General features: G+C 45.2%; 1 protein-coding gene across 2 annotated transcripts; it reads left to right on the top strand.

Moving 5' to 3' along the window:
* Positions 1–353: 353 nt before the first annotated feature.
* LOC121552923 (endothelin-1-like) lies at positions 354–12,336 on the top strand. 2 transcript variants are annotated; one of them, XM_041866030.1, is made up of 4 exons: positions 354–615; positions 4,663–4,828; positions 11,202–11,330; positions 11,432–12,336. In XM_041866030.1, exons 1-4 carry the CDS (start codon positions 555–557, stop codon positions 11,538–11,540), a joined length of 465 nt encoding a protein of 154 aa, XP_041721964.1. In that variant the 5' UTR covers positions 354–554; the 3' UTR covers positions 11,541–12,336. The 2 variants fall into 2 exon arrangements, with proteins under 2 accessions (XP_041721964.1, XP_041721965.1); XM_041866031.1 differs by having other exon boundaries at positions 11,202–11,508.
* Positions 12,337–14,122: the final 1,786 nt, after the last annotated feature.

The raw sequence follows: 14,122 nt of genomic DNA, 5'->3' as shown, positions 1-14,122 counted from the left end.
CATCTTCTTTCCTAGTTATCTGGTTCTGAAGTCATATCAGGGCTCTAATCTAGTCCCACCTGGCTTGGACTGTGACAACATCTTCTGCACACCTTATGGTCAGTGGGAGAACACTTTACAGGATCAGAACCATCTTCTCTCAAGGTAGCTCTTTCCTGCTGTATGTTATCAGTAACTGGCATGCCTGCAGCACATGGCAGAGGTGTACAACACACACACACACACACACACACACATGTAGGGCTGTTGTCCATGTGTGGGACTCCGTGGGGGTAGCCCTGGGAGAGAAGAGGCAGCAGTAGTGACAGAGACAGAGTCTGGGAAGGAGGAAGGGAGGGTGTGGTGGTGCTTGAGGTGTCTGAGGTACTGCTGCTTAAGACCAGACCAGAGCAGAGCCTGGGACTGACTCCAAAGCTTCTCCGAGCTCCACTTCTCACTGGTCGCTGCTTCTGGATCTAACTGCCTCTCGCGTATCTGAAGGAGAAATTGTCACTATCTTTTTTGAATTTGGAGCTGTTTGTACTCACAGCTGTTTGGAACATTGGAACAGAATAATGGATCTCACCACTTTTTACTTCCTGGCCACTACTTTGGTTTTGATGCTGGAGCATGAAGGTAAAGACTTTTCTCCTGAAATTTCAGATTTTTACATGATTATTGAGCGCTTTTTGTTTCAATTGGAATAAAGTGTGTTTTACTATCCTGTGGGGTGTAATTGTTGCACCTAAGCTGAGGTTTAATAGAGACAACATGTAGTAGGTAAGTGAGCCCTCATGTTGGCCATGCCTGTGAGCAGATGCCTGTCTGCTTTCTGCCTGCTTTTATCTCTGTCTGCTTTGACATGTTTTTCAAAAGAGCAGCTTGTTCAATTTGATTTATTTTGTCTACTGGGAACTGTACAGCCTGTTTTATATTATTTTGACAACTGTTATTATGAAGGAAATGTCCACATCCCCTGCTCAAGAGTTACAATATTCTGTATGCATACGCATAATTAACCTCTGATATAATCTTTGCTGCTGATGCAATGTTGTGAACTGATATCATTTTTGTGCTGATGTCGAATGAGGACAGTGTTCTGTAGTACACGTTTCAAAACAAAGGGAAAGGATAAAACAATGGATAAAACATACCTGTACTTTACAACTTTGGATGATATCATATATGTACAGGCAAAGGGAAATGGAGAGGAGAAATGTGGAGATTCTGACCACCCAAAGGCCTTATCTACGCTTGAGACTGATGTCCTCCTTGACCATAGGATTTATGTGCGAGCTAATGTAAACCTCAGTGTTCTGATTAAATCCCCAACCTGGCCCTTAAATTACCAGGGACACCTAAATACCATATATTAATCAGAGGGAAAAGTCAAAAACACCTACAGACTCCTCGATCGAAGAAGGACAAAACTGATAATCTTATGTCAGGACACAAGCAAAAATAAGAGGTAACTATTTAGAGATAAGTACTCTCTATAGATACTGTATCTCGAGATAGGTAATATCTCTAGATCAGAAGATACAATGCGACAGGTGTTCACAATGGGCTATTGTTATATCATGAAGCGCTTTTGAGGAATTTGAACGACCCATTCAGCATATTCTAAAAAATATACTGCCCTTTTGGTCTGAATATTTCTACTTTATGTGTTGCTGTCCATGTGTGCTGCACATTCCCTTAGGAACCACAGAACAGAAGTCAGTTCTATACCCGGGCCCTCCTGGCAACCCCCTCACTCCTGTAGAAGGCTTTAGCTGGAGGAAACAGGGATTCAGCTCTGGTGGTGAACTTACATTTCACAGCACCCCAATGATCTGAACCAGGAAAGACATTCACCATAAATGTCAATCCAAATCATTTGGATAGAGAGCTTGTAGATTATATGTCAAAGTCAAGACATTATGAAGGGAAATAAAAGTCCTCTCTCATTTAATTAGATGAGTCAGGGAATTCAGGAGCATTGGTTAACATGGATTATTATTATGGATTTGATTAGACAGATACTTCTAAAAACAATTTCCTGTGTCATGGTTGACTAGGCGTTGTTAAAGTACACTCTTTGGTTTATTGTTTCTGATACATGATAATAATAGTTTAACATTGGTTAGTTCAGCAATATCTGGAATCCATAAACCCCGTTATACACAGCACCACTGTTGCTTGTGGTACTATGCCACCCAAAAAGAAGATCATATGTATATACAAGATTACCAGGGATAGAATCTGTGGTAGGTTATCCTGTTATATCCAGAACTAATCTTGTAAAAACACAGGGCCAGGGGCTCTGACAATATTGCCTCAACATTCTGCCAGAGACGGTTTTTTTTGCACTAAAGGGGTGGGTATGGATTAAATAGTAATCTCATGGATGTATTTGGCAATCAACTCCTGAATCTCTAAAGCAGTGAACGCTCACTTCTCCAAACAGGTCGCTAAATTAAATTTTGCTTGGCAATCGCATGGCATCTCAGGAGGCATGCAAGGCTTGTAGTGTAACATTTCCATACTAAGTGCCAATACCATACAATCCATGGGCCGGGCATCTGTTCTGCATTGAGGAGTCTAAAGTAACAAATCCACTATAAAAAAAAAACAGTTTCCTGATCAGGAGATGATTTACCTCAGCTATTTACGTCAATCAAATCTAATTTACGTAAATCCCTCAACACCTGTATGATCAGACTCTCTATTAGGGTTTTTTCAATGAGACTTGTTTATGAAGAGCTGAAGAGGACCATTTGGGTGTACAAGGGAAATCTGTTTTCATTCAAGTGATAAAAAGCCAAAGGCAAGTCCAGCTATCAGAAGCTGCACTCGTGGCTTGCCCCAGCAGACGCCTGAATGCACTAGAGGAACTTGTGCAAGGTACAATGTGGTCCGGCACTGACTCATTGGGGTGAACCCAAATCCACATGGCATTTGGGATTCTCCACTACTTTAGTTTTATAACACGTTTATTGAACTGTAGTCTTTTACAGGGTGTAACAGTTTGATACAATTTACATAAGAAAATGCAAAGCTGTGAGAAATGTATTAGGGTTAGATGCGGAAAACACAATAACTATAGGTAGACAGTACCACTATCAGGTAGACAGTACCACTATCAGGGTAGACAGTACCACTATCAGGTAGACAGTACCACTATCAGGTAGACAGTACCACTATCATGTAGACAGTACCACTATCAGGGTAGACAGTACCACTATCAGGGTAGACAGTACCACTATCAGGGTAGACAGTACCACTATCAGGTAGACAATACCACTATCAGGGTAGACAGTACCACTATCAGGTAGACAATACCACTATCAGGGTAGACAGTACCACTATCAGGTAGACAATACCACTATCAGGGTAGACAGTACCACTATCAGGTAGACATTATTACATAGACAGTACCACTATCAGGGTAGACAATACCACTATCGGGGTAGACAGTACCACTATCAGGTAGACAGTACCACTATCAGGGTAGAAGTCCCACTATCATGGTAGACAATACCACTATCAGAGTAGACAGTACTACTATCAGATAGACAGTCCCACTATCAGGGTAGACAGTACCACTATCAGGTAGACAGTACCATTATCAGGGTAGACAGTACCACTATCAGGTAGACAGTACCATTATTACATTTACATTTTAGTCATTTAGCAGACGCTCTTATCCAGAGCGACTTACAGTTAGTGAATACATTTTTTTTTTATACTGGCCCCCCGTGGGAATCGAACCCACAACCTTGGCATTGCAAATGCCATGCTCTATCAACTGAGCTACATCCCTGCCGGCCATTCCCTCCCCTACCCTGGACGACGCTGGGCCAATTGTGCGCCGCCCATGAGTCTCCCGGTCACGGCCGGCTGCGACAGAGCCTGGATTCGAACCAGGATCTCTAGTGGCACAGTTAGCACTGCGATGCAGTGCCTTAGACCACTGTGCCACTCAGGAGACAGGTAGAGGTATTATCAGGGTAGACAGTTCCACTATCAGGGTAGACAATACCACTATCAGGGTAGACAGTACCACTATCAGAGTAGACAGTCCCACTATCAGAAAATGTTTTCCCTGTACCTATTAGAGTGTACATACAGTGGCAGCATAATCTAGACTTCATCTGGGCTATCAGGGAGTAATACTGTGTCTGACTGACATCAAATGAATAACCAGAGGACTGGATGAAAGCTATCGAATGAATGAATTAAAAAAACTTGTCAAATCGCCAGTTATGGGATTAATTGACACATAAACAAACATTACAATAATTCACAGTGATAACTCTTCTGGTGTTCTCTGCATTGCGCATCGCATAAAGACTGAAAAAGATCAATACAAATAAAATAAAATATCTGTTGCCAGGTGCAGCCCAGTGGCAGTGAGATGGGCTATAGACGGTGAGACGGGCTGGAGGCCAGTCAATAAGTGGACTGTTCTATAGACTGCTGGCCCTTTTGAGAAGCATACAGTAAAATGGGGCTGATGTGTCAAGATTAGAACAGCATTAGCAGTGCCAAATGATCTACAGTGCATACTTCAGAAACTAATGAAAATGGAGTAACTGCAATCTCACAATTCTGTACCGTCTGTCCTTGTAAAAGTTTCATCAGTTTATAGTATTATTTTGATATAATGCTTTATTCATGGGGTTGTTCCTTCTCTCCCAGCATACTCAGACCCCACCGCCCCTGGGCCTGGTCCAGAGGAGGGCCCCGTGATGCAGCTCGTCCACAGGCCCCTACGGCGGGAGAAGCGTTGTTCCTGTGAGAACCTGAATGATAAAGAATGTGTGTACTTCTGCCACATTGGCATCGTCTGGGTCAACACTCCTAGGTGAGTCCATCAAGAACAACATCTCACAGCACAAATAGAATTCACCCTCTCATAAACAAAACGTAGTTAGAAAGATCTCTAAGACAGAGATATATGTGTTGTGAAAACAGAGAAGTTTGTCTATACTTAGTTTAGTTGGACAGATTGCAAAGGTGGAGATACATAACATTTTAATGATCAATTCTCACACTGTATCATATTTGCGTATTGAGCCATATTGTACAGTACAGTATAATTAAGAAATAAGGCCGGGGGGGGTTTATGGCCAATATACCACAGCTAAGGGCTGTTCTTAAGCATGACGCAATGCGGAGTGGCTGGATACAGCCCTTAGCCGTGGTATATTGGCCATATATCACAGACCCAGAGGTGCCTTTTTGCTATTAATACATTTACATTTTAGTCATTTAGCAGACGCTCCTATCTAGAGGGACTTACAGTTAGTGAGTCCATACATTTTCATACTGGCCCCCCGTGGGAATCGAACCCACAACCCTGGTGTTGCAAACGCCATGCTCTACCAACTGAGATACACAGGACTATAAACTGGTTGCCAACGTAATTAGAGCAGTAAAAATAAACTTTTGTCATACCCGTGGTATACGGGTATATACCACGGCTGTCAGCCAATCAGCATTCAGGGCTCGAACCACCCAGTTTATAATTGCATATTAAGTCATCGTATGTTGTGACAGTGTTCTGAGAAGCCACAGGGGTTTTTCGTGATTTATTATCACATCAGAGTGTAATGAGCTGGATGATTTGTGGTACTTCGTAAAACTCAAAACCACAGTGTCAAGGATTTAATTTAAAATAAGAGACAGTTACTGTCTATCATCAACTCAGACTTTCTCTCTCAACTCTTTCCTGCTGAAGTTTCTTGTTCAACACGAAATACCAGTGAACTTCAACACTACAGTTGACCCACAATAAGTTGGATCTGAACATACAGTACTTCCTGAGCCAAATATCCCACATCCAATTAGTTGGAGGAGCGGTTAGGGCATCTGGCCTCTCTTGTTAATTCCTTGTTTCCTCAGGCGTTCATATGTGTTCTGGAAGTACAAGGTTTCTATAAGTTTGCCAATATACTTTCCAATGGTTAGCCCAAAACAGCTACTAAAGACCAAGACCTATACAGTGTAGGTCCTGTGCTATGTTTAAACATGGAATCACAGTAGTAGTATGCAATTATGTGATCCTTTGTTGTTGCCCTGTGACATGATGAGGTTGGACCCATGAGCAGAGAATAGACTAAATGAGGAATCGGTGTTAGAAGTAAACATAAATACTTTACTGAGAATAGGTAGCAGCAGGATTACAGTAACGCTGAGAAAAAAAAAAACACTAGGACTAGAGAACTTACTCAGGAGGCAAACACATATGACAAACGAATCAAGCTACTGCAAAGGGAAACAGAAAACACACCTCTCTTAAAGGGGAACTCAATTAGAAAATACCAGAGTGTCATAATAGTCTCTAGGACGGTCTCTGTCGCCCTCTGGTGACAGGTGGAACCATGACAGTACCCCCGTCTTCTAGAAGCGGCTCCAGCTGCGGAGCCAGGGCGAACTCCCGAACCAGTCCCGGATCCAGGATGTCCCTGGCAGGCACCCACGCCCGCTCCTCGGTAGCGTAACCCTCCCAGTCCACCAGGTACTGCAGGGCACCTCAGACCCGAAGAGCCTCCAACAGACGCCGGACAGTATAGGCCTGGCAGTATTCAGTAAGTCGAGGAGGCGGAGGGGCAGGTGTGGGGGGAGAGAAGGGACTGGTTCTTACCAACTTGAGTCGGGAAACATGGAAGGATGGACAGACTTTCATAGACCTGGGAAGCTGGAGAAGGTAAGTGACTGGGTTGATGAGACTCTGGATCTTGAATGGTGCAACATAGCGCGGAGCGAGCTTCCGCAAGCGAGCTTCCGCCATACCCGTTGACCCGGTCGGAGGAGCCGAAGAGCCCTTTGGTGTCGGTTTGCCTGGTGCTGATGTCGGACAGAGGAGCAGAGCAAGGTGGATCGCGCTCTGATCCAGGTGCGGTGACATCGGCGAATGAATGCCTCGGCTGATGGCACCCCCACTTCGGCCTCCTGTTCAGGATATGGGGGGGCAAACCTGAACTGACACTCGAACGGCGACAGTCCAGTGGATGAGTTTGGCAGTGTGTTGTGAGCATATTCCGCCCAGATGAGGAATTTGCTCCAGTTGACAGCCTGAGAAGAGACAAAACAGCGGAGGAACTTCTCCAGCTACTGGTTGACCCGCTCAGTCTGCCCATTCGACTGTGGGTGGAACCCCGAGGAGAGACTCACCGACGCCCCCAACAGGGAGCAGAAGGCTTTCCAATACCGCGCCACGAACTGGGGCCCACGATCCGAGACAATGTCCTGGGGAAGTCTGTGTAGTCGAAAGACATGGGTAATCAAGAGATTAGTGGTCTCCCTCGCTGAGGACAACTTGGGCAAAGCAATGAAATAGGCTGCTTTGGAGAACCCATCGATGACTACCAGGATAGTGGTCAGCCCTTGGGAAGGAGGTCACCCTGTGATACAGACAGGTGGGACCAGGGCCGGCTGGGGATGGGCAGAGTTTGGAGCAATCCAGCCTGTCGCTGTCATGAAGATTTACTTTGGGCACAGGTGGAGCAGGCCATCACAAAGGACATCACATCCTCAGTCATGTTGGGCCACCAGAATCTCCGCCTCAGGAACTCCAGTGTCCAATTAACCCCTGGGTGCCCAGACAATTTAGAGGTGTGTCCCCATTTAAGTACTTGGGACCGGACTGATCGCAGAACATAGAGCCTGTTAGCGGGACCCCCACCGGGGTCAGGTTCTCGGTTCTGGGCATGTCGGACTGTGGTCTCAATACTCAATGCGGGAACTGGGGATGATAAGCTCGGAGCCCCTCTCCTCGTTAGAGACATCGTGCTGACGGGACAGGGCGTCTGCCTTCTGATTCTTGGATCCCGGGAAATAGGCTAGTGTGAAGTTGAACCTGTGAAAAAACAGAGCCCGCCTAGCCTGGCGAGAGTTCAACCTCTTGGCTTCTTGAATGGAGACCAAGTTCTTATGGTCTGTCCAGATCACGAAAGGATGAGGTGCCCCCTCCAACCAGTGTCTCCACCCCTCAAGAGCCCACTTTACTGCCAAGAGCTCCCGATTGCCTACATCGTAGTTGCGTTCCGCTGGCGAGAACTGCTTGGAGAGGAAGGCGCATGGGTGCAGTTTCTTGTCCTCCTCGTTCCGCTATGAAAGGACCACCCCTGCTCCGGTGTCTGAGGCGTCCACCATGAAGGGACGAGTAGGATCAGGATGAACGAGGATGGGCTCTGAGGTGAAACGTCCCTTGAGCTCCACAAATGCCCTGTCAGCCTCGGGGGTACAGCAAAAACGGGTCTGGGACCCTGCCACCGCACCAAAATTGCGTATAAAACACCTGTCTCACACGTTCTCGGATGCGGTTGTCAAGCCTGATTGCCAGTGTTATCAGTGACTCAAGGTCCTCTCCCAGTTCTTGAGCGGCCAGTTCATCCTTGATGGGGTTAGACAGACCCTGGTGGAAAGCGGTAACCAGTGCCTCCGTATTCCACCCGCTCTCAGCGGCGAGGGTGCGGAACTCAATGGCGAAGTCAGCCACTGGTCTGGCCCCTTGGCGGAGTCTGAACAGTCGGCTTGCTGCACCTCGCCCACCGACTGGGTGGTCGAAGACTCGTCGCAACTCGGCAGGGAAGGCCAATATGGAGTTGCAGGATGGTGACTGCTGTTCCCACACCGCCGTAGCCCATGCCAGGGCCCTGCCCGAGAGTAGAGAGATGATGTAGGCGATCATGGCTCGATCGGTGTGGAACGAGCAGGACTGTAACTCGAACACCAGAGAGCACTGAGTAAGGAATCCCTTGCATCCTCCCGGGTGACCGTCGTACCGCTCGGGGGCAGGGATCTTGGGTTCCCGGTGCAGGTTCCCTGGAGGACCTATGGCGACACCTGTAGTACTGGGCGATGAGACTTGGGCATTGGCTCCTCCTGGGTTGGGGTTGGAGGGAATTGATAAGTGCCTGAAGGGTCTCAGATATTTAGGAGAGTTGTTCTTGCTGCCGTCTCAACAGTGCTCCTTGGTGGGTTATAACATTCTTGATGAGGGTGATCTCTGCTGGGTCCATGTTGGTGGCAGTAGCTTGCTGTGACATGATGAGGTTGGACCCAGGAGCAGAGAACAGACCAAACGAGGAATCAGTGGTAAAAGTAAACATAAATACTTTACTGAGAATAGGTAGCAGCAGGATTACAGTAACGCTGAGAAAACATCAAACACTAGAGAACTTACTCAGGAGGCAAACACACATGACAAATTAATCAAGCTACTGCAAAGGGAAACAGAAAACACACCTCTCTTAAAGGGGAACTCGTAATTAGAAAATAGAAAACACCTGAGTGTCATAATAGTCTCTAGGACGGTCTCTGTCGCCCTCTGGTGACAGGTGGAACCATGACATGCACTTATCATATCATCGGTAATACCACAGTTCCTCCTACCAAACATACTTAAACATAAGAATGGAAATCAGAAGTTAGGAACTGATATTGCATTTCACATTAATGTTCACAAATGATCATTCATTTCCAAACTGAGCATAGGATCTTCTGAGACTCTTGCATGGTTTCTACTCAATTCTGTTGACTCAAGCTATCTACTTCCAACGCCAACTCTTGCAACTAAGACAGTTCACAGTTCATAAAGAGTAGAGGACACTTACTGGCAGCTAAAGAGACAGGCTTTCACCATCCAAAAATACTGAGGTTAAACTACAACAGAGAGAAAGAGACGAAGGGGGAAAATGAAAGGGTCACCTTTCAACAGCTGCCAAAAACACAGTATGGAATGCAGATGTTTTGGCTGCTCAGACAGACAGGCAGACAGACAGGCAGACAGATGGGTGCATGTGTGTGCATGTGTGTGTGTGTGCATGTGTGTGACGGTGTGTGGAGAACACAGGGAGGAGGTGACCCTGTTTGATGGGGATGTTTTGAGTCATGCATAGCATATGGAATCAGTTCACTGTGTGGTCTTGTTAACATGTCCCAGGCATGAGATGGGCAACAAGCCATCATGTCGGGCAGGCAGACTGGCTCTGGTTGGCTTCAGGATCAGGTTAATATCCAGAGCAATGAAGCAGCAGATTTAGGATATATAAATGTGTTATGGTAGACTGGCGTCCTCTCTGTGTTCTGTAAGTCAGGTTTAATACATTATACCCTCGAGACTCACTAGACACCAGTGTCTGCTCAGCTTTACAGTTTTATTTTACATGATCTGCCTCATTGGTTCTGTAAAAGCATTTTGTGAGTGCCAATAGAGATATAATATAGGATATTGAGCTATTAAGCGCCCCTTAGCCCAAAATAAATTAACATAATAAAATAATTCCCACCAAAGTGGGAGATATCAGTTTTTTGCATGGGCTGTGTCTCAATCCACCGCATCTGCCGATATCATACAGTATGAAAAATGTATGCACTCACTAACTGTAAGTCGCTCTGGATAAGAGCGTCTGCTAAATGACTAAAATGTCAAATGTAAATATCACCCTTCCGCATTTGCGGTGATAGGTGGCAGAGCTAGAGCGGTGTTTGTCAGACCGTGAGATGTCCCGAAAATTGCTCTTCTCACAAAAACGTCTGTAGCGCCCGAACAGTTTGGCCTATAAAGTATTATGACCACTCTATTGAAAGTTGAGACTCTCATAAACATGATAGCTTCTGTCTGTAGCATCTGAACTGTTTGGGCTACACACAAGCCTCACAAGACTCATCTGAAGGTCCCGGTACTAGTTAGAAAATGAATGGAAGTATATATAGAGATATTTTAGACACTAAACTAAGGGCATAAATACGTAAATAAAACAAAAATAGTTTCCTGATCTTATATTTCTCAGATATAGGACAGACACTTCAGAACAAACTTCCTTTAGATTTTTTGTGGAACTATCTGTTGTTCCATGTTGTGAATTTGTTATTCAATGTGTTTCTATTGACTAATAACAGTAATGGCAAATTCAATGTTTCATCCAATGATTGTTTTATAGAATTTTAATTCAAAATAAAATTGCTAAATGATCCTTGGTATGACCATCTTAATACAATTCCATATGTTAGCTTAGAACCCACTCCCCTCCCCCGGCTTAGACAGGGCTTGGACTCTAGAAGGTTAAGAGCACTTGAAAAATTAATTCCTGACATCCTGTGCTGTAATAAAATAAAACAAAACACTAAGTTCCCTTTGTAAGTTGACAAAGACGAACATTCAATTAAAAGCTGTTGTGTTTATCAGTGCATGTAAATAGTGAACTCATCATTCCCGTAACTCTCTCCAGTCAGGTAGTGCCATATGGAGTGGGCTCCTTCCCTGTTCGACTGAGGAGAGAGGTGGGACGGTGCTTCTGCGTGAAGAGAAATGACTTTGAGTGTCTTCACTTTTGCTTTGCCTTGGATACACTCAAAGAGTAAGTGTTCTTGAATCACACTTAAAATGTGTTAATATCATTGCTATCCCATATGAAATATTGGGAGGAAAAACATTGTCATAATTTCATTATTTTCATAGAGGTGAAAATTATTTGGTCAAGAGGAGATTTGCGACAAAGTTGAAGAAGAGATATAAGGCTGAAATCTCAAATAAAAGGATCCAACAAACACTAATGCAAGAAACCTGAAAGAAGAGAATGGACACTAGTTTCATCACCCTAGTTTCAAGTCATCTACTTTGATTGGTCTCTCTTACAATATGATGCAAAAGAACATTGTACAATGGTGGGCCACTTCTGAAATGTATTTATGAAATTATGTCGTAACTTTGCCGTCTTTTAATGATTGTGAATCATTCTCAAATGTTTTATTTGCTGTACATAAATGTTTCTACTTTACAACATACAGTACATAAATAATGTTGAAATCAGATGCAGTTATATAGTTACAGTAATGCAGAAATTAGCAGTATTAAGATGTTAAATTGAAATGTATTGTATCTCTGTCAATATTGTTTCTGTCATGTTACAATGTTTTGGCCCCTTGCATCCATGTTTGCTGTCATAAAGTTTGAATGTGAAAGACATGCGTGCTAGAGATGCAAAGTGATGCAGTTCATGGTTCTTAGCAGTGAGTTATGTGCCAAACCAGACAGGGAATCATCTGTGTGATCTAGGACAGGTGGGTGATTTAATGTATCATATATCCAAAAGTATAAAAGTAGAGTTTACATGTTACAGCAGTGGTATCCAAAGTCGGGGTTGCCAAAATAGTCCCTGCTGAAAAAGTTTGAATACCAGTGTTACAATTAAAATTGCATTGCTACCAAGACATGGATTTCAGACTAGGGCTGATATTCAAGCAAACCTGCAAGGCTACCAGACCGCTGAAGAAAAACCCATTTCATATAGTATTACTATCTCTTACAGGGAATAAAGCTAGTCTGTATTGACGTATTATCTCATAACTAGCTATGCAGGTTGGTTTGAGCACCAGTCTTGTTTAAAAGTTTATCAAATAACTATTTATTTTGTTTGAGAGATGATTTTATAGCTAATACATTCAAATCTAAACAAGATCCTTGTCTCAGTGTGGTTTTATTACAATAGTCCCTTGGTTGTTACTGTGATCTTCCATCAACCCTTTGAGTTTAGATATGCCTGTGAAATGTTCATTCAAGGCACAGACTAAGAAGTGTGTGTGGTATGTACAGTATGTATCCCTTACAATGGAGGAACACTCATTGGCTGAACGCCCTAGCCTGTCCCGCATTTATGGATCAGAAGGAGAGTGGCTGTCAGCCAATCATCATATCTCTTCTCTCCTCTGGTCACCTTGCGGTCAGGTCAAGCGTTGCTTTGGGGATCAGTGTCCTCTCTGTGCTCCCTGCGGAGCGTCGTTCTGCCAGCATGAAGAAGCCCGCAGCACCGCTGGATTGAAAATGATTACAGCCTCAACCCTATCTAATCTTCTCCCACAACGCTGTGCTCAGCGCTCAGAGGATAATAACTCTATTTCGATGGATAATGGGCTATGGTTCCTCGCTGCATGACTTGTGGCTTTCTGTTGCTCCAATTTCCTTGACTATGCTCTATTATTGTTTACAGTGTTGTTTGCAAGGTTTTCTTTTAGAATACTGTGGCACATCCAACCATCCCATGAGGAAAAACAAAATGGACCAATTCTACACACACAACATGTCACGTTGTATAAGGATTTGAAAAGGCGCAGGAATACGTAATAGGGGTTTTATTTTCTCCACCCAACACAAGGTACGTCATGAACAACGACGGGGACGAAGCCCAAAACAAACAGGTATATATATATATATACACAACACAGGGATGTAACCCAAACAAAAGAGCGAGGTGTAAACCTCTAAACAATACACGGGACGAGACCCGTAATTACAAGAGAACAATACACGGTACTCACGAGACCAACGGACATGCGACAATAATCGACAAGGACAATGGGGAACAGAGGGCACATATATACACATACTAATCAGGGGGAATGGGAACCAGGTGTGCTTAATGAGACAAGACAGTCCGGGGTTGGTGGTAATGAACCAGATCAGTGACGCCTAGAAGGCCGGTGACGTAGACCTCCGGAGCCCCGACGCACTGCACCAGCAGCGAGACGACACCGGCCTCGGGGACGACCACAGGAACGCGGTGCGGGTCGATCAGGACGCCGACTGTGAAAATCCCTGGTCAGCGAAGCGTCCAGGATGTCCACCGCATGAACCCAGCACTGCTCCTCTGGGCCTTACCCCTCCCAGTCGATGAGGTACTGGAGACGCCCCGCCCGACGCCTCAAATCCAGGACTTCACGGACCGAGTACGACGCCGGACCTCCCTCGATGACCAGAGGAGGAGGCAGGGCGTCACTGGGTCCAGCCTCAGCGAGGGGACCAAGCACCACTGGCCTGAGGAGAGACACATGAAAAGTCGGGTTAATGCGGTAATCAGCAGGGAGTTGCAAATGGTATGTTACCTCATTAACCCTCCTCAGGACTTTAAACGGCCCCACCAACTGCGGGCTCAGCTTCTGGCAGGGCAAGCGGAGGGGCAGGTTCCGGGTGGAGAGCCAGACCCGGTCGTCTAGAGAGAAAACAGGTGGTCTGCCTGTTCCTTGTGCTGACGCACGGCCCGCTGGAGACGAGTGTGCGCAGCATTCCAGATCTCCTCAGCGCACCGAAACCACTTGCAGGGGCCTCGGTCTGGCTCGGAGGCCAAGGTGCCAGGGCCGGCTGATACCCCAACAC

The sequence above is a fragment of the Coregonus clupeaformis genome, chromosome 36, assembly GCF_020615455.1.
Source record: "Coregonus clupeaformis isolate EN_2021a chromosome 36, ASM2061545v1, whole genome shotgun sequence".
Lineage (NCBI taxonomy): Eukaryota > Metazoa > Chordata > Actinopteri > Salmoniformes > Salmonidae > Coregonus > Coregonus clupeaformis.
This window is presented reverse-complemented; position numbering and strand designations above follow the sequence as displayed.

What these genes read in the sequence shown, in the direction of transcription:
- LOC121552923 (XM_041866030.1), top strand. Translation starts at nt 555, where the DNA reads ATGGATCTCACCACTTTTTACTTCCTGGCCACTACTTTGGTTTTGATG. An exon ending in TTTGATGCTGGAGCATGAAG is followed by an intron (nt 616 to 4,662) that starts GTAAAGACTTTT and finishes CTTCTCTCCCAG; the next exon opens with CATACTCAGACCCCACCGCC. An exon ending in GCCTTGGATACACTCAAAGA is followed by an intron (nt 11,331 to 11,431) that starts GTAAGTGTTCTT and finishes TTATTTTCATAG; the next exon opens with AGGTGAAAATTATTTGGTCA.